Here is a 21,703-nt window from a genome sequence, read left to right on the forward strand (position 1 = left end):
GGAAATGGGGTCTTTACAGAGAGGCATATCTAACTTGATTTAATCAATCTGGTTTACTATACAGTTAAAGTTAGAGAGACAGGAAGTTAGGCTTTGCTCATGCTCAAAAGAAGCAGAATGCGACTTGAGTTATCAAAATTTCTAGTGCAATTTTAAACAACTTTCTAATTTACTTTTATCATCAAATTTGCTTTGTTCTCTTTGTATTCTTTGTTGAAAGCTAAACCTAAGTAGGCTCATATGCTAATTTCTAATCCCTTGAAGGTCGCCTCTTATCTTAGTGCATTTTGGCAGTTTTTCAATGAAAGACAGCTTGTTGTGCCATTTAGATAACATTGTGCTCACTCATATGGAGTTATTTATGAGTCAGCACTGATAGGCTAATGTTCAAGTCTGTCAAGAGCACTGATTTATGGGGCCAGTCTTCAGAAGCTTAGATACAAGGAAATCAGAGGTAAAAAGTATCTACACTATAAACGCATGTAACGCGTCAGTCGTCGTCGTCAGACGCGCATACAGCAGGGGGTGTGGCGGGTCCATGACGTGGGCGTGGTCGGCCATGATGGGGGGGGGGGCGGGAGCTCGGGCAGTGCGTGTGCAGCGGCTGGGGCCTGGCCGGGTTCGAGCGCGGGTAGGAACACTGCAATAAAGAAAATGGCCCGTTTACACTGGCTTCACCACTAGTATTAATTTAAAAGTGTTGGTTATACAAAACTGGGGAATGGGTAGTAAAGGAATTATCTATTTTGTTAAACAATAAATATTCTGGAGTAGACTGTTCTTTTTAACTTTTGGTAGGCAGGGTCTACACTGAGAATTTCTAAGTGCTTATTTAACAATAAAACAAGTACGTTGTTTGCTGTTTCTAACACAATCTTTTTCTTTTTACTTTAACATAAAGATTTATTTTTTTACTAAATTAGCACTGTTTCATAACCTTTTAAATTATATAGATAAAACTAAAATGCTGGAAACTGATGATCGGAAAATTAGATTTGGCAATTGTGGTCGGAGTTTTGTTCTGAATAAAACATATTTTTCATAACTTAAAGTGCCTTAATTATTGCAAAAAGCCTGTTTTTATAATTACCATTGAAGCTGTTTTTGTTGACTAAACTAAAATGTTGAAAGAATTAAAAGGTTATTAAAAATCAAATGCAAGGTTATGACTCAATAACATCTTGTTGTCAAAATTAACACAGTTACTAAAACTATATGAATTTTTACTCATTTTGTATTGTATTCTCACATTTTTTTTTTTTTTTTCTTTTACTGGTTTCAGGCTGCTACAATCTTTTCTGTACTATGCTTAAGATGTCCCATGGCCACTCAACCCAGGAAACTTTGGAGATAATGAAGGAGTCAGAGAAGCGCTTAGTTGAAGAATCAGTCAACAGAAGCAAATCGGTGTCAAGGTCGCCAAGTAAAGAGGAGCAAGAATCTGATGAGACAAACTCACGCCAAGAGCCCCAGGTTATTGTGCCTTTGTGTTATTCAATTTTGAAGGAACAGATTTGTTTTTGAGGTGTACTTTGTGATTTACTTGTAGCCTATCATGGGCACAATCCTAGATTTATTAAACTATTTTGTTCTTTTAGGCTGCTTAGTATTGCACCTCATTATCGTTCTGGTAGATGCAATAAGAAAATCTAGAAAAATCTGAGAATCAAAAGTGAGATTCCAAAAAAAAAAAAAAAAAAAAAGAATTGTCCTAAAACATAATTTATGTAAGAATTTACTTAATTTCTTTCATATTGGCAAGAGTCCATGAGCTAGTGACGTACGGTATATACAATCCTACCAGGAGGGGCAAAGTTTCCCAAACCTCAAAATGCCTATAAATACACCCCTCACCACACCCACAATTCAGTTTAACGAATAGCCAAGTAGTGGGGTGAAAAAGAAAGGAGTAAAAAACATCAACAAGGAATTGGAATAATTGTGCTTTATACAAAAAAATCATAACCACTATAAAAAGGGTGGGCCTCATGGACTCTTGCCAATATGAAAGAAATGAATTTATCAGGTAAATTCTTACATAAATTATGTTTTCTTTCATGTAATTGGCAAGAGTCCATGAGCTAGTGACGTATGGGATAGCAAATACCCAAGATGTGGAACTCCACGCAAGAGTCACTAGAGAGGGAGGGATAAAAAATAAAGACAGCCATGAGAAGCCATCAGATCTATTTCTGGAAGCCCCCACATCTGAACAATTTGAAAAAACACATCTGGGTGAAGAGACCACTCTCCCGTGTGTAAAGTCTGGCGACTGAGATAATCAGCTTCCCAATTGTCTATACCTGGAATATGAACTGCAGAAATTAGACAGGAGCTGGATTCCGCCCAAGCAAGTATCAGAGATACTTCTTTCATAGCTTGAGGACTGTGAGTCCCACCCTGATGATTGACATACGCCACAGTTGTGACATTGTCTGTCTGAAAACAAATAAACGGCTCTCTCTTCAGTAGAGGCTAAAACTGAATAGCTCTGAGAATCCCACGAAGTTCCAAAATATTGATTGGTAATCTCGCCTCTTGAGATTTCCAAACCCCTTGTGCTGTCAGAGATCCCCAGACAGCTCCCCAACCTGAAAGGCTTGCATCTGTTGTGATCACGGTCCAGGTTGGACGAACAAAAGAGGCCCCTTGAACTATACGATGTTGATCTAACCACCAAGTCGGAGATAGTCGAACATTGGGATTAGGGCTGCTTATTTTCATAATCGAATAATCGGCCGATTTATTTTTTCGATTAATCGACTAATCGGATAGAAAAATAATCAATAATCGTTTCCTATATTTTAAATAGAATCCACATTGTGACGAATCAAGCCTTCTCAGCGTCACAATAGAGGGGTGTGGGCATGAAGGGGTTAATGGCACACAGCTCTGGTTCCCTTATCCTTGCAACTCTGCAAAAGGACCTTTAAAAGAGACACCACATTAACCAAATCCGGTTCACACTGCTCTAACAATTTCCCTGCTGCCACCACCAAAACTTTTAAATTAAAGGGGAGTTCTGGGGAACCCCTAAAAACTCACACTATTTAATACTTGGGTAACGTGCCTTTAACCTTGTCTCAACAGGAGTGTGATTTCAGATATTAGAGCCCAAAGACAGAATGAGATTTTCTATGTGTTTAATAACAAAAATATCAACACAGGTTACACAGTGCAAAATTATAAAGACACTCAAAATAAACATACAAATGCAAGGCTACAGTTCTTTAAAAAGAAAATGGGACATGAAAAACAATTACACACAATATCTTACTTAATACCAAGTTCCTTTAAATACGTGGAGAGCTGCCATTCCAGATGTTATGGTCGCTTGAGTCCCCATGGCAGTTCTGCCTAAAAAACCTTTTCTTGCCTACTTGAATCCAATTCTCTTTGTCTTGTCCAAGACAACGCCCTGGCCATGATTTATGACGACTTCAGCCAATGCCAACAAGTTTTAACTACCACTATCAGTCTCCATGGGGAGGTGCGTGCTGCATTCCTATACACAGCTACACTACTAAGGAGGGGGAAGGAAAGGGGGGGAGGGGGAAAGGAAGGAGGGGAATCTCAGCTTACAGCTTTCTGAGAGCAGACTTCACACACAGCAAAACAGCAATTCACCTTAACCTCTTCCACGCTGAGGACACAATACCACCTCTGCTGAGTAGCCAATCCATGTATCAACTACTCCACATGATTGTATCATGACACACATACTGAGTGTTGCAGATATAAACTTCAGACATTGGGGCCCATTTATCAAGCTCCGAACGGAGCTTGTGGGCCAGAAACAGCAGTTATGAAGCAACGGTCTAAAGACCGCTGCTCCCTAACCCTGTCCGCCTGCTCTGATGAGGCGGACAGGAATCGCCGGAAATCAACCCGATCAAGTTGATCAGATTGATTGACACCTCCCTGCTGGCGGCCGATTGACCGCAAGTCAGCAGGGGGCGGCGTTCCACCAGCAGCTCTTGTGAGCTGCTGGTGCAATGTTAAATGCGGAGAGCATATTGCTCTCCGCATTCAGCGAGGTCTTGCGGACCTGATCCGAACTGTCGGATCAGGTCCGCAAGACCTTTGATAAATAGGCCCCTAAAACTTTACATTAACACAACTGTTTGTCCAATGTTTAAGCAGCAGAGCACAGTTTTATAATGAAACAAAACCAAAAACTATTTGAAAAGAGGTAGAACTTCCAATTTGGCAAGGGGCCTCTCAATAAAGTAACCCTTGACTTCATTCTAACATAAAAAATATCTTGAATATCTATATGCAATGATAAATAACCAGCTTATAAGGTTAGGGAAAAATATCCAGCTCACTCTAAAAATAACAAAATTTATTCTTACAAAGTTTAAATCTAGTACATATTATCACAATTAATTAAAAATATAAAAAAACGATAAAAAACAAATCAAAAGCGCTAATGACTATATATCATTAACAGGACAAAGCCTTACACATTTATCTATACAGAATATATAATCAGCAATAACAAGCAATCCGCTAATAATTGTGCAAACAGATAAAAGTGCACATTAATTCAAATAACTCCCATCAATGTAGGGGCTAGGTGTAAAAAAAAACAAGCTCAGCACTATATCATGCAAACCTTAGTTCAAAATCACCTGATTTAATATAAACAATCCAAATGATGACTCCTATTATATCTGGGTTGCACATAAGTCAGGGGTATTTGTAAACTTATACGGTTCTTAAAAAGTGAAAAGTAAACATCTGTAGACGTCCTTTAGGCTAAGGACATAACCATAAAACACAATTATGTGCAGGAGCTCATGTGAGTGAAGCAGCTAGTGTTGTGCACAGACCAACTAATTGCAAACCAACTAATCGATTATGAGATTCGTTGACAACTATTTTCATAATAGATTATCGATTATGACGATTAGTTGTTGCAGCTCTAATTGGGATTTAAGGATATTAATTGTGATATCCTTGTATATTCCCTGCACCATTGGCTCAACATACAAAGCTGAAGAGGTCTCATGTGTAAACGAGCAAAGGGGATCGTGTCCGATGCTGCAGTCATGAGACCTAAAACCTCCATGCACAAAGCTACTGAAGGGAATGACTGAGACTGAATGTTCCGACAGGCTGCAACCAATTTTAAACGTCTCTTCTCTGTTAGAGACAAACTCATGGATACTGAATCTATCTGGAAACCTAAAAAGGTTACCCTTGTCTGAGGAATCAAAGAACTTTTTGGTAAATTGATCCTCCAACCATGACTTTGAAGAAACAACACCAGTTGATTCGTATGAGATTCTGCAGAACGTAAAGACTGAGCAAGTACCAAGATATCGTCCAAATAAGGAAACACCACAATACCCCAGTAGGGCACCGAGAACCTTTGAAAAGATTCTTGGAGCTGTCGCTAGGCCAAAAGGAAGAGAAACAAATTGGTAATGCTTGTCTAGAAAAGAGAACCTCAGGAACTGATAGTGATCCGGATGAATCGGAATATGAAGATATGCATCCTGTAAGTCTATTGTTGACATATAATGCTCTTGCTGAACAAAAGGCAGAATAGTCCTTATAGTCACCATTTTGAACGTTGGTATTCTTACATAACGATTCAAAATTTTTAGATCCAGAACTGGTCTGAATGAATTCTCTTTCTTTGGGACAATGAACAGATTTGAATAAACCCCCAGACCCTGTTCCTGAAAAGGAACCGACACAATTACCCCAGATAACTCTAGGTCTGAAACACACTTCAGGAAAGCCTGAGCTTTCTCTGGATTCCGGTCTTACTCTGAAACCTATTCTGTACCCCTGAGAGACAATATTCTGGATCCAATGATTTTGGACTGAATTGATCCAAACATCCTTGAAAAATTTTAGTCTGCCCCCTACCAGTTGAGCTTGAATGAGGGCCGCACCTTCATGCAGACTTGGGGGCTGGTTTAGATCTCTTAAATGGCTTGGATTTATTCCAGACTGAGGAAGGCTTCCAATTGGAAACAGATTCCTTAGGGGAAGGATTAGGTTTCTGTTCCTTAATTTGTCGAAAACGGTTAGAAGCTTTAAATTTACCCATATAATTTTTTTATCTTGAGGCAAAAAAGCTCCCTTCTCCCCAGTGACAGTTGAAATAATAGAATCCAACTGAGAACCAAAATAATTTATTACCTTGGAAAGAAAGAGATAGCAACGTCGATTTAGAAGTCATATCAGCATTCCAAGATTTAAGCCATAAAGCTCTTCTAGCTAAAATAGCTAAAGACGTATATCTAACATCAATTCTGATGATATCAAAAATGGCATCACAAATAAAATTTATTAGCATGTTGAATCAACTTAACAATGCTATACACATTATGATCTGGAACTTGTTACGCTAAGGTCTCCAACCAAAAAGTTGAAGCAGCTGCAACATCAGCCAAAGAAATAGCAGGCCTAAGAAGATGACCTGAACATAAATAAGCCTTCCTTAGATAAGATTCAAGTTTCCTATCTAAAGGATCTTTAAAAGAAGTACTATCTTCCGTAGGAATAGTAGTACGCTTAGCAAGAGTAGAGATGGCCCCATCAACTTTGGGGATCTTTTCCCAAAACTCCAATCTATTAGAAGGCAAAAGATACAGTTTTTTAAACCTTGAAGGAGTAAAAGAAGTACACAATTTATTCCATTCCCTAGAAATCACATCTGAAATAGCATCAGGAACTGGAAAAACCTCTGGAATAACTACATGAGGTTTAAAAAACGAATTTAATCGTTTACTAGTTTTAATATCAAGAGGACTAGACTCCTCCATATCTAATGCTATGAACACCTCTTTTAATAAGGAACATATATTCTCCATTTTAAATAAATATGAAGATTTGTCAGTGTCAATATCTGAGGCAGAATCTTCTGAACCAGACAGATCCTCATCAGAGATAGATAAATCAGAATGTTGTCGGTCATTTGAAAATTTGGACATTTGAAATTGCGGTAGAGCATTTTTTGACACATAATATGTTGTACCAATACTTATATAAATTAGAACAGTATTATATAAGCTGTTTTTATTCATTTCCATTTGTATATGTTTGCACGCTTGCAGGTGTGATTGGGCACTTCTGATATCCTAACAAGGTATTCTAATACCAATTTCATTTAGGAGCAATATTGGACAATCAATTCACATTTATTGTAGATGTTTTTAGTCTACCCAGAAAATATACCTTTTTTATCTGATTATTAGGAAAAGAGTCGTCTGCGGTTAGACACTACCTATCATCACACATAGTCTTTTTCTACTCAGCGCTGTACCAACTCTTTCAATTCATATTCTACACCATATTCTAGCACCCTGGCATTTGGAACTAAAGTGTTAGTGAGAGTGCACCTGCCAATACCTGCTGTATGTATATATATATATATATATATATATATATATATATATATATATATATATATATATATATATATATATATATATATATATATAGAGAGCACTCTCACTTTCAAAATCCTAATGCCAGGGTGCCAGCAGGTAAGTATACACGATGAAGGAAGGCACTCACTGGTCTTTTCATCAAAAACTTTATTTAGCGTGACGTTTCGGGGGGACACTCCCCTTCCTCAGATAAGTACAAACCAAAAGTGACTGAAAATATAAAGCCAAACAAGCCCCTCCCAGTGAAAATTGCGCCAAAACTGGTTGCTATAGTGATCCTCAACAACATTGTAATCATGTGACCAGCATAAATCATGCAAGTGGTAACAGCTACTCATCTTACAGACAGTATATATTAACCGCATTTGAAAAAAACACATTTGAAAAAAACATATTTGAAAAAAAGCATATTTGAAAAAACATATAGTGAATAAGACATGTCAGGTATAATAAGTATATCATACTGGTGTAGTGAAAGTGTAAGGAGAGTGTAAATAGAGCACAATTTCTCCTACTCTCAAAATATCTGTGTAATAAATACCTGTGTGTCCCCTAACACATGTGTTAAATCTATGTGTATGGTGTAATGGTGACTTAAAATATTGTGCATAGTAAATGTATATGCACACTGGCAGCCCCCTGGACAACATGAATATAGAGACTCTGTTGATAACCTAATCTCAAAGCTTCTTTATCAAATGATATAAACAGAGTTGCAAGAACATTCATAGTTATTACTCATAGCAGGGTAGACCGATGCTGCTAATGGTACAGTCTAAGGCCCATACAAAGACTGAGGGGATACTGGACTAAACATAGCGTATTGCTAACTAACTACCCCTATGTGTCAAATTACAGCAGATCTCGAACAACCCACCTATTAATAATTATGATAATATCACATAAACTATGTACCTGCGCAAACATCGTGGCCGCAAGTAGAAAATCTAGGACGCACACACCCGACTCCGTGTGATGACGTCATCTGCCGACAAGCTAGGCTAAGTACCAGGTTGCCATAGTGACACTGTACACTATTGAAATTGTAAATCGGAGGCAAAGCTACCGATACGGCTATAGATTTCACCCATGTATAGCCCAATACTGTTCACTTAATAAATGAATGTGAGATCATTGTATGTGGCATTGATGAGAACAGACTAGAATGTATACTGTGTTAAGCCAGAGCGGCTCAAAATCGGCATATGCTGTCAATACAGCAAGAACAAGAAGGGATGCTACCGCTGTAGTGGTTGCACTACCTGCCATGCGATGATCCCTGGGGCCACATTCCGCCACCCGATACGAATTTAACTTTTAAGATTCAACATTACCTTACCTGTACCACAGGTACAGTGGTCTACCTAATTAACTGTCCATGTGGTTTATTCTACGTGGGGAAAACAGTAGATGACATCCGCACCCGCATGGCCAACCACCGATCAGCCATTAGGGCAGCTATCAAAAATCACGGAAGTGAACAACCGGTGGCACACCATTTCGCTATCAGTGGACACAGTGTACAGGACTTAAGGTTTAAGATCATAGACCATGTTCCCATCCCCTCCAGGGGTGGGGACAGGGACAATAAATTACTGCAATTGGGATCCATGTGGATCTTCAGACTGAACACCATACGTCCGAAGGGACTGAATGTGAACTTGGATTGGCATTGCTTCCTTTAAATCTAAGAATTGAAGAGTTATATGGAATTCAATTGGACGACTGTGAAGAAGCCTGATCGAATGGTTCCTGAGACAGATGAACCTCCTATCTACAGAGCTTGACCTATGAGAGTTGATGATCTATTCTTCTATTTCTTTCATGTAATTAGCAAGAGTCCATGAGCTAGTGACGTATGGGATATACATTCCTACCAGGAGGGGCAAAGTTTCCCAAACCTTAAAATGCCTATAAATACACCCCTCACCACACCCACAATTCAGTTTTACAAACTTTGCCTCCGATGGAGGTGGTGAAGTAAGTTTGTGCTAGATTCTACGTTGATATGCGCTCCGCAGCAAGTTGGAGCCCGGTTTTCCTCTCAGCGTGCAGTGAATGTCAGAGGGATGTGAGGAGAGTATTGCCTATTTGAATGCAGTGATCTCCTTCTACGGGGTCTATTTCATAGGTTCTCTGTTATCGGTCGTAGAGATTCATCTCTTACCTCCCTTTTCAGATCGACGATATACTCTTATATATACCATTACCTCTGCTGATTCTCGTTTCAGTACTGGTTTGGCTTTCTACAAACATGTAGATGAGTGTCCTGGGGTAAGTAAGTCTTATTTTCTGTGACACTCTAAGCTATGGTTGGGCACTTTGTTTATAAAGTTCTAAATATATGTATTCAAACATTTATTTGCCTTGACTCAGAATGTTCAACTTTCCTTATTTTCAGACAGTCAGTTTCATATTTGGGATAATGCATTTGAATTAATCATTTTTTTCTTACCTTCAAAAATTTGACTCTTTTTTTCCTGTGGGCTGTTAGGCTCGCGGGGGCTGAAAATGCTTCATTTTATTGCGTCATTCTTGGCGCAGACTTTTTTGGCGCAAAAATTCTTTTCCGTTTCCGGCGTCATACGTGTCGCTGGAAGTTGCGTCATTTTTTGACGTTATTTTGCGCCAAAAATGTCGGTGTTCCGGATGTGGCGTCATTTTTGGCGCCAAAAGCATTTAGGCGCCAAATAATGTGGGCGTCTTATTTGGCGCTAAAAAATAAGGGCGTCGCTTTTGTCTCCACATTATTTAAGTCTTATTTTTTCAGTGCTTCTGGTTGCTAGAAGCTTGTTCTTTGGCATTTTTTCCCATTCCTGAAACTGTCATTTAAGGAATTTGATCAATTTTGCTTTATATGTTGTTTTTTCTCTTACATATTGCAAGATGTCTCACGTTGCATCTGAGTCAGAAGATACTACAGGAAAATCGCTGTCTACTGCTGGAGCTACCAAGCTAAGTGTATCTGCTATAATTTTTGGTATCTGTTTCTCCAGCTGTTGTTTGTATTGCATGTCATGACAAACTTATTAATGCAGATAAAATTTCCTTTAGTACTGTTACATTACCTGTTGCTGTTCCGTCAACATCTAATTTTCAGAGTGTTCCTGATAAACATAAGAGATTTTATTTCTCCAACATAGGTGTGTCCGGTCCACGGCGTCATCCTTACTTGTGGGATATTCTCCTCCCCAACAGGAAATGGCAAAGAGCCCAGCAAAGCTGGTCACATGATCCCTCCTAGGCTCCGCCTACCCCAGTCATTCTCTTTGCCGTTGTACAGGCAACATCTCCACGGAGATGGCTTAGAGTTTTTTAGTGTTTAACTGTAGTTTTTATTATTCAATCAAGAGTTTGTTATTTTGAAATAGTGCTGGTATGTACTATTTACTCAGAAACAGAAAAGAGCTGAAGATTTCTGTTTGTATGAGGAAAATGATTTTAGCAACCGTAACTAAAATCCATGGCTGTTCCACACAGGACTGTTGAGAGCAATTAACTTCAGTTGGGGGAACAGTATGCAGTCTCTTGCTGCTTGAGGTATGACACATTCTAACAAGACGATGTAATGCTGGAAGCTGTCATTTTCCCTATGGGATCCGGTAAGCCATGTTTATTACGATCGTAAATAAGGGCTTCACAAGGGCTTATTAAGACTGTAGACTTTTTTTGGGCTAAATCGATTCATTATTAACACATATTTAGCCTTGAGGAATCATTTTATCTGGGTATTTTGATATAATAATATCGGCAGGCACTGTATTAGACACCTTATACCTTAGGGGCTTTCCCAAAGCATAAGCAGAGCCTCATTTTCGCGCCGGTGTGGCGCACTTGTTTTTGAGAGGCATGGCATGCAGTCGCATGTGAGAGGAGCTCTGACACTTAGAAAAGACTTTCTGAAGGCGTCATTTGGTATCGTATTCCCCTTTGGGCTTGGTTGGGTCTCAGCAAAGCAGATACCAGGGACTGTAAAGGGGTTAAAGTTTAAAACGGCTCCGGTTCCGTTATTTTAAGGGTTAAAGCTTCCAAATTTGGTGTGCAATACTTTTAAGGCTTTAAGACACTGTGGTGAAAATTTGGTGAATTTTGCACAATTCCTTCATGTTTTTTCGCAATTGCAGTAATAAAGTGTGTTCAGTTTAAAATTTAAAGTGACAGTAACGGTTTTATTTTAAAACGTTTTTTGTACTTTGTTATCAAGTTTATGCCTGTTTAACATGTCTGAACTACCAGATAGACTGTGTTCTGAATGTGGGGAAGCCAGAATTTCTATTCATTTAAATAAATGTGATTTATGTGATAATGACAATGATGCCCAAGATGATTCCTCAAGTGAGGGGAGTAAGCATGGTACTGCATCATTCCCTCCTTCGTCTACACGAGTCTTGCCCACTCAGGAGGCCCCTAGTACATCTAGCGCGCCAATACTCCTTACTATGCAACAATTAACGGCTGTAATGGATAATTCTGTCAAAAACATTTTAGCCCAAATGAACACTTGTCAGCGTAAGCGCGGCTGCTCTGTTTTAGATACTGAAGAGCATGGCAACGCTGATACTAATATCTCTGAAGGGCCCCTAACCCAGTCTGATGGGGCCAGGGAAGTTTTGTCTGAGGGAGAAATTACTGATTCAGGGAACATTTCTCAACAGGCTGAACCTGATGTGATTGCATTTAAATTTAAGTTGGAACATCTCCGCATTCTGCTTAAGGAGGTATTATCCACTCTGGATGATTGTGACAAGTTGGTCATCCCAGAGAAACTATGTAAAATGGACAAGTTCCTAGAGGTGCCGGGGCTCCCAGAAGCTTTTCCTATACCCAAGCGGGTGGCGGACATTGTTAATAAAGAATGGGAAAGGCCCGGTATTCCTTTCGTCCCTCCCCCCATATTTAAAAGATTGTTTCCTTTGGTCGACCCTAGGAAGGACTTATGGCAGACAGTCCCCAAGGTCGAGGGGGCGGTTTCCACTTTAAACAAACGCACCACTATACCCATAGAGGATAGTTGTGCTTTCAAAGATCCTATGGATAAAAAATTAGAAGGTTTGCTTAAAAAGATGTTTGTTCAGCAGGGTTACCTTCTACAACCAATTGCATGCATTGTCCCTGTCGCTACAGCCGCATGTTTCTGGTTCGATGAGCGGATAAAGGCGGTCGATAGTGATTCTCCTCCTTATGAGGAGATTATGGACAGAATCAATGCTCTCAAATTGGCTAATTCTTTCACCCTAGACGCCACTTTGCAATTGGCTAGGTTAGCGGCTAAGAATTCTGGGTTTGCTATTGTGGCGCGCAGAGCGCTTTGGTTGAAATCTTGGTCGGCTGATGCGTCTTCCAAGAACAAGCTACTTAACATTCCTTTCAAGGGGAAAACGCTGTTTGGCCCTGACTTGAAAGAGATTATCTCTGATATCACTGGGGGTAAGGGCCACGCCCTTCCTCAGGATCGGCCTTTCAAGGCAAAAAATAAACCTACTTTTCGTCCCTTTCGTAGAAACGGACCAGCCCGAGGTGCTACGTCCTCTAAGCAAGAGGGTAATACTTCTCAAGCCAAGCCAGCTTGGAGACCAATGCAAGGCTGGAACAAGGGAAAGCAGGCCAAGAAACCTGCCACTGCTACCAAGACTGCATGAAAAGTTGGCCCCCGATCCGGGACCGGATCTGGTGGGGGGCAGACTCTCTCTCTTCGCTCAGGCTTGGGCAAGAGATGTTCTGGATCCTTGGGCGCTAGAAATAGTCTCCCAAGGTTATCTTCTGGAATTCAAGGGACTTCCCCCAAGGGGGAGGTTCCACAGGTCTCAGTTGTCTTTAGACCACATAAAAAGACAGGCATTCTTACATTGTGTAGAAGACCTGTTAAAAATGGGAGTGATTCATCCTGTTCCATTAAGAGAACAAGGGATGGGGTTCTACTCCAATCTGTTCATAGTTCCCAAAAAAGAGGGAACGTTCAGACCAATCTTAGATCTCAAGATCTTAAACAAGTTTCTCAAGGTTCCATCGTTCAAGATGGAAACCATTCGAACTATTCTTCCTTCCATCCAGGAAGGTCAATTCATGACCACGGTGGATTTAAAGGATGCGTATCTACATATTCCTATCCACAAGGAACATCATCGGTTCCTGAGGTTCGCATTCCTGGACAAGCATTACCAGTTCGTGGCGCTTCCTTTCGGATTAGCCACTGCTCCAAGGATTTTCACAAAGGTACTAGGGTCCCTTCTAGCTGTGCTAAGACCAAGGGGCATTGCTGTAGTACCTTACTTGGACGACATTCTGATTCAAGCGTCGTCCCTTCCTCAAGCAAAGGCTCACACGGACATCGTCCTGGCCTTTCTCAGATCTCACGGATGGAAAGTGAACGTGGAAAAGAGTTCTCTATCTCCGTCAACAAGGGTTCCCTTCTTGGGAACAATAATAGACTCCTTAGAAATGAGGATATTTCTGACAGAGGCCAGAAAAACAAAGCTTCTAGCCTCTTGTCGGATACTTCATTCCGTTCCTCTTCCTTCCATAGCTCAGTGCATGGAAGTGATCGGGTTGATGGTAGCGGCAATGGACATAGTTCCTTTTGCGCGCATTCATCTAAGACCATTACAACTGTGCATGCTCAGTCAGTGGAATGGGGATTATACAGACTTGTCTCCGAAGATACAAGTAAATCAGAGGACCAGAGACTCACTCCGTTGGTGGCTGTCCCTGGACAACCTGTCACAAGGGATGACATTCCGCAGACCAGAGTGGGTCATTGTCACGACCGACGCCAGTCTGATGGGCTGGGGCGCGGTCTGGGGAGCCCTGAAAGCTCAGGGTCTTTGGTCTCGGGAAGAATCTCTTCTACCGATAAATATTCTGGAACTGAGAGCGATATTCAATACTCTCAAGGCTTGGCCTCAGCTAGCGAGGGCCAAGTTCATACGGTTTCAATCAGACAACAGGACAACTGTTGCGTACATCAACCATCAGGGGGGAACAAGGAGTTCTCTAGCGATGGAAGAAGTGACCAAAATCGTTCTATGGGCGGAGTCTCACTCCTGCCACCTGTCCGCTATCCACATCCCAGGAGTGGAAAATTGGGAAGCGGATTTTCTGAGTCGTCAGACATTGCATCCGGGGGAGTGGGAACTCCATCCGGAAATCTTTGCCCAAGTTACTCAGCTGTGGGGCATTCCAGACATGGATCTGATGGCCTCTCGTCAGAACTTCAAAGTTCCTTGCTACGGGTCCAGATCCAGGGATCCCAAGGCGGCTCTAGTGGATGCACTAGTAGCACCTTGGACCTTCAAACTAGCTTATGTGTTCCCGCCGTTTCCTCTCATCCCCAGGCTGGTAGCCAGGATCAATCAGGAGAGGGCGTCGGTGATCTTGATAGCTCCTGCGTGGCCACGCAGGACTTGGTATGCAGATCTGGTGAATATGTCATCGGCTCCACCTTGGAAGCTACCTTTGAGACGAGACCTTCTTGTTCAGGGTCCGTTCGAACATCCGAACCTGGTTTCACTCCAGCTGACTGCTTGGAGATTGAACGCTTGATCTTATCGAAGCGAGGGTTCTCAGATTCTGTTATCGATACTCTTGTTCAGGCCAGAAAGCCTGTAACTAGAAAAATTTACCACAAAATTTGGAAAAAATATATCTGTTGGTGTGAATCTAAAGGATTCCCTTGGGACAAGGTTAAGATTCCTAAGATTCTATCCTTCCTTCAAGAAGGATTGGAAAAAGGATTATCTGCAAGTTCCCTGAAGGGACAGATTTCTGCCTTGTCTGTGTTACTTCACAAAAAGCTGGCAGCTGTGCCAGATGTTCAAGCCTTTGTTCAGGCTCTGGTTAGAATTAAGCCTGTTTACAAACCTTTGACTCCTCCTTGGAGTCTCAATTTAGTTCTTTCAGTTCTTCAGGGGGTTCCGTTTGAACCCTTACATTCCGTTGATATTAAGTTATTATCTTGGAAAGTTTTGTTTTTAGTTGCAATCTCTTCTGCTAGAAGAGTTTCAGAATTATCTGCTCTGCAGTGTTCTCCTCCTTATCTGGTGTTCCATGCAGATAAGGTGGTTTTACGCACTAAGCCTGGTTTTCTTCCAAAAGTTGTTTCTAACAAAAACATTAACCAGGAGATTATCGTACCTTCTCTGTGTCCGAAACCAGTTTCAAAGAAGGAACGTTTGTTGCACAATTTGGATGTTGTTCGCGCTCTAAAATTCTATTTAGATGCTACAAAGGATTTTAGACAAACATCTTCCTTGTTTGTTGTTTATTCTGGTAAAAGGAGAGGTCAAAAAGCAACTTCTACCTCTCTCTCTTTTTGGATTAAAAGCATCATCAGATTGGCTTACGAGACTGCCGGACGGCAGCCTCCCGAAAGAATCACAGCTCATTCCACTAGGGCTGTGGCTTCCACATGGGCCTTCAAGAACGAGGCTTCTGTTGATCAGATATGTAGGGCAGCGACTTGGTCTTCACTGCACACTTTTACCAAATTTTACAAGTTTGATACTTTTGCTTCTTCTGAGGCTATTTTTGGGAGAAAGGTTTTGCAAGCCGTGGTGCCTTCCATTTAGGTGACCTGATTTGCTCCCTCCCTTCATCCGTGTCCTAAAGCTTTGGTATTGGTTCCCACAAGTAAGGATGACGCCGTGGACCGGACACACCTTTGTTGGATAAAAAAGAATTTATGTTTACCTGATAAATTACTTTCTCCACCGGTGTGTCCGGTCCACGGCCCGCCCTGGTTTTTTTAATCAGGTCTGATAATTTATTTTCTTTAACTACAGTCACCACGGTATCATATGGTTTCTCCTATGCAAATATTCCTCCTTAACGTCGGTCGAATGACTGGGGTAGGCGGAGCCTAGGAGGGATCATGTGACCAGCTTTGCTGGGCTCTTTGCCATTTCCTGTTGGGGAGGAGAATATCCCACAAGTAAGGATGACGCCGTGGACCGGACACACCGTTGGAGAAAGTAATTTATCAGGTAAACATAAATTCTGTTTTTTTAAATCCATTAAGAAGGCTATGTCTGTTATTTCTCCTTCTAGTTTACATAAAAGTCTTTTAAAACTTCTCTTTTTTCAGATGAATTTTTAAATGAACATCATCATTCTGATACTGATAATGGTTCTTCTGGTTCAGAGGTTTCTGTCTCAGAGGTTGATGCTGATAAATCTTTGTATTTGTTCAAGATGGAATTTATTCGTTCTTTATTTAAAGAAGTATTAATTGCATTAGAAATAGAGGATTCTGGTCCTCTTGATTCTAAATCTAAACGTTTAAATAAGGTTTTTAAATCTCCTGTAGTTATTCCAGAAGTGTTTAATCTCCCTGATGCTATTTCTGAAGTAATTTCCAGGGAATGGAATAATTTGGGTAATTCTTTTACTCCTTCTAAACGTTTAAGCAATTATATCCTGTGCCATCTGACAGATTAGAGTTTTTTTGGGACAAAATCCCTAAGGTTATGGGGCTGTCTCTACTCCTGCTAAATGTGCTACTATTCCTACGGCAGATAGTAATTCATTTACGGATCCTTTTAGATAGGAAAAATTGAATCCTTTCTAAGAAAAGCTTACTTATGTTCAGGTAATCTTCTTAGACTTGCTATATTTTTAGCGGATGTTGCTGCAGCTTCAACTTTTTGGTTAGAAGCTTTAGCGCAACAAGTAACAGATCATAATTTTATAGCATTATTATTATTCTATAACATGCTAATAATTTTATTGGTGATACCATCTTTTGATATCATTAGAGTTGATGTCAGGTATATGTCTCTAGCTATTTTAGCTAGAACAGCTTTATGGATTAAACTTGGAATACTGATATGTCTTCTAAGTCAACTTTGCTTTCCCTTTCTTTCCAGGGTAATAAATTATTATTTCAACTGTTTCTGGAAGGAAGGGAACTTTTTTACCAAAGGATAAAAAATCTAAGGTAAATTTAGGTTTAATGATCATTTCGTTCTTTTCCTCACAATAAGGAACAAAAGCCTGATCCTTCATTCTCAGGAGCGGTATCAGTTTGGAAACTATTTCCAGTTTGGAATATATCCAAGCCTTTTAGAAAACCTATAGCCAGCTCCTAAGTACCCATGAAGGTGCGGACCTTATTCCAGCTCAGCTGGTATGAGGCAGATTACGTTTTCTTCAAAGAAATTTTGATCAATTCCGTTCTCAATTTCTGGTTTCAGAACATTGTTTCAGAAAGGTACAGAATTGGCTTCAGTTAAGGCCTCCTGCTAAGAGATTTTTTTCTTTCCCGTGTCCCAGTTAACACAGCAAAGGCTCAGCATTTCTGAAATATGTTTCAGATTTAGAGTTGGCTGGAGTAATTATGCCAGTTCCAGTTCTGGAACAGGGGCTGGGGTTTTATTTTATCTCTTCATTGTACTAAAGAAGGTCAATTCCTTCAGACCAGTTTCGGATCTATCAATATTGAATCGTTATGTAAGGATACCAACATTCAAGATGGTTACTGTAGGACTGTCCTGCCTTTTGTTTAGCAAGGGCATTATATGTCTACAATAGATTTACAGGATGTGTATCTACATATTCCGATTCATCCAGATCACTTTTTGTGTCTGAGATTCTCTTTTTAGACAAGCATTACCAGTTTTGTGGCTCTACCGTTTGGCCTAGCCTCAGTTCCAAGAATTTTTTTCAAAGGTTCTCGGTGCCCTTCTTTCTGTAATCAGAGAACAGGGTTTTTTGGTATTTCCTTATTGGACAATATCTGGGTACTTGCTCAGTCTTCTCATTTTCGAAGAATCTCATACGAATCGACTTGTGTTGTTTCTTCAAGTTCATGGTTGGAGGATCAATTTACCAATCAGTTCATTGATTCCTCAGACAAGTGTAACCTTTTTAGGTTTCTAGAATAGATTCAGTGTCTATGACTCTGTCCTTGTCAGACAAGAGAAGTTTAACATTGATATCAGCTTGTCAAAACCTTCAGTCACAATCATTCCCTTTGGTAGCCTTATGCATGGAAATTTTAGGTCTTAGGACTGCCGCATCAAATGCGATCTCCTTTGCTCGTTTTCACATGCGACCTCTTCAGCTCTGTATGCTGAACCAATGGTGCAGGGATTACTCAAAGATATCTCAATTAATATCTTTAAACCGATTATACGACACTCTCTGACATGGTGGGCAGATCACCATCGTTTAGTTCAGGGGGCTTCTTTGTTCTTCCGACCTGGACTATAATCTCAACAGATGCAAGTCTTACAGGTTGGGGAGCTGTGTGGGGGTATCTGACGGCACAAGGGGTTTGGGAATCTTAGGAGGTGAGATTTCCGATCAATATTTGGAACACCGTGCAATTTCAGAGCTCTTCAGTCTTGGCCTCTTCTGAAGAGAGAGTTGTTCATTTGTTTTCAGATAGACAATGTCACAACTGTGGCATACATCAATCATCAAGGAGGGACTCACAGTCCTCTGGCTATGAAAGAAGTATCTCGAATTTTGGTTTGGGCGGAATCCAGCTCCTGTCTAATCTCTGCGGTTCATATCCCAGGTATGGACAATTGGAAAGCGGATTATCTCAGTCGCCAAACGTTGCACCTGGGCGAATGGTCTTCACCCAGAGGTATTTCCTCAGATTGTTCAAATGTGGGAACTCTCAGAAATAGATCTGATGGCTTCTCATCTAAACAAGAAACTTCCCTGGTATCTGTCCGGATCCAGGGATCCTCGGGCAGAGGCAGTGGATGCATTATCTCTTCCTTACAAGTGTCATCCTGCCTATATCTTTCCGCCTCTAGTTCTTCTTCCAAGGGTATTCTTAATATTTTAAAGGAATGCTCGTTTGTCCTGCTGGTAGCTCCAGCATGGCCTCACAGGTTTTGGTATGCGGATCTTGTCCGGATGGCCTCTTGCCAGCTGTGGACTCTTCCGTTAAGATCAGTCTTTCTGTCTCAAGGTTCTTTTTTCCATCAGGATCTCAAAACCTTAATTTTAAGGTGTGGAGTTTGAACGCTTGATTCTTGGTCAAAGAGGTTTCTCTGACTCTGTGATTGATACTATGTGACAGGCTCGTAAATCTGTATCTAGAGAGATATATTATAGAGTCTGGAAGACTTCTATTTCTTCAGGATGGTTTAGATAAAGGTTTGTCCGCAAGTTTCTTGAAAGACAAATCTCAGCTCTTTCTGTTCTTTTTCATAGAAGGATTGCTAATCTTCCTGATATTCATTGTTTTGTACAAGCTTTGGTTCGTATAAAACCTGTCATTAAGTCAATTTCTCCTCTTTGGAGTTTGAATTTGGTTCTGGGGGCTCTTCAAGCTTCTCCTTTTGAACCCATGCATTCTTTGGTCGTTATATTACTTTCTTGGAAAGTTTTGTTTCTTTTGGCCATCTCTTCTGCCAGAAGAATCTCTGAATTATCTACTCTTTTTTGTGAGTCTCCTTTTCTGATTTTGCATCAGGATAAGGCGGTGCTGCGAACTTCTTTTGAATTTTTTACCTAAGGTTGTGAATTCTAACAACATTAGTAGAGAAATTGTGGTTCCTTCATTATGTCCTAATCCTATTAATTCTAAGGAGAAATCATTGCATTTTTTGGATGCTGTTAGAGCTTTGTATTATTATGTTGAAGCTACTAAGTCTTTCCGAAAGACTTCTAGTCTATTTGTCATCTTTTCCGGTTCTAGAAAAGACCAGAAAGCTTCTGCCATTTCTTTGGCATCTTGGTTGAAATCTTTATTTCATCATGCCTATGTTGAGTCGGGTAACACTCCGCCTCAAAGGATTACAGCTCATTCTACTAGGTCAGTTTCTACTTCCTGGGCGTTTAAGAATGAAGCTTCGGTTGATCAGATTTGCAAAACAGCAACTTGGTCCTCTTTGCATACTTTTACTAAATTCTACCATTTTGATGTGTTTTCTTCTTCTGAAGCAGTTTTTGGTAGAAAAGTACTTCAGGCAGTGATTTCAGTTTGAATCTTCTGCTTATGTTTTTTCATTAAAATTTTATTCTGGGTGTGGATTATTTTCAGCAGGAATTGGCTGTCTTTATTTTATCCCTCCCTCTCTAGTGACTCTTGTGTGGAAAGATCCACATCTTGGGTAGTCATTATCCCATACGTCACTAGCTCATGGACTCTTGCTAATTACATGAAAGAAAACATAATTTATGTAAGAACTTACCTGATAAATTCATTTCTTTCATATTAGCAAGAGTCCATGAGGCCCGCCCTTTTTTGTGGTGGTTATGATTTTTTTGTATAAAGCACAATTATTCCAATTCCTTATTTTATATGCTTTCGCACTTTTCTTATCACCCCACTTCTTGGCTATTCGTTAAACTGAATTGTGGGTGTGGTGAGGGGTGTATTTATAGGCATTTTAAGGTTTGGGAAACTTTGCCCCTCCTGGTAGGAATGTATATCCCATACGTCACTAGCTCATGGACTCTTGCTAATATGAAAGAAATGAATTTATCAGGTAAGTTCTTACATAAATTATGTTTTATCTGGCCCCTTATTCTCTTCTTTTGTCCCTTTGTTTTGTTCACTGCTCTCTTTTTTTTTTATGCAGGTGATTTTCTTTTGTCTTTTTGCTTGTCTCTTTTTTCCTTTTTCTCTTTTTCCATCTGTTTCTTAGTTCTGAGGGGGCGGTTCTACTTCTTTTTCTTCTTCTCCTTTCTTTTTCTTTTCTTTTCCCTTTCATTTTTTTCTCTCTTCTATTTATTTCATTTCATCATTTAGTTGATTTCTATTATTATTTTACATTTTATTTATTTTTATTTTTATTTTTATATTTTTATTTATGCTTATTTTTATTTATCCTTATCTTAATTTTACTTAATTCATTTTATTTATTTTATTTTATTTGATGTCTTCTGGGTTTATCTCTTGATTGTTTTATTTCCGTTGTATACTATTTTGTTGTCCTCTCTAGTTGGTAATAGTGATTGTTCTTCTCTGAAATTTCAGTGGCTTTATCTATGCATTTAACATTGGAACACAATCAGCTGTATTGACAGCATATGCCGATTTTGAGCCGCTCTGGCTTAACACAGTATACATTCTAGTCTGTTCTCATCAATGCCACATACAATGATCTCACATTCATTTATTAAGTGAACAGTATTGGGCTATACATGGGTGATATCTATAGCCGTATCGGTAGCTTTGCCTCCGATTTACAATTTCAATAGTGTACAGTGTCACTATGGCAACCTGGTACTTAGCCTAGCTTGTCGGCAGATGACGTCATCACACGGAGTCGGGTGTGTGCGTCCTAGATTTTCTACTTGCGGCCACGATGTTTGTGCAGGTACATAGTTTA

At 40.1% G+C, this 21,703-nt stretch overlaps 1 protein-coding gene across 1 annotated transcript in view; it reads left to right on the forward strand.

The window, feature by feature from the left end:
- The window catches only part of LOC128644171 (R3H domain-containing protein 2-like), a gene marked incomplete at its 3' end in the record, with an annotated part of 87,220 nt that overhangs the window by 26,482 nt on the left and 39,035 nt on the right, over positions 1 to 21,703 (forward strand). The window contains exon 3 of the mRNA XM_053696876.1: positions 1,283 to 1,473. Coding sequence (XP_053552851.1) covers positions 1,283 to 1,473 — 191 coding nt within the window. The remainder of the gene's footprint in view (positions 1 to 1,282; positions 1,474 to 21,703) is intronic.

Source organism: Bombina bombina, unplaced genomic scaffold (assembly GCF_027579735.1).
Source record: "Bombina bombina isolate aBomBom1 unplaced genomic scaffold, aBomBom1.pri scaffold_886, whole genome shotgun sequence".
NCBI classification, from domain to species: domain Eukaryota; kingdom Metazoa; phylum Chordata; class Amphibia; order Anura; family Bombinatoridae; genus Bombina; species Bombina bombina.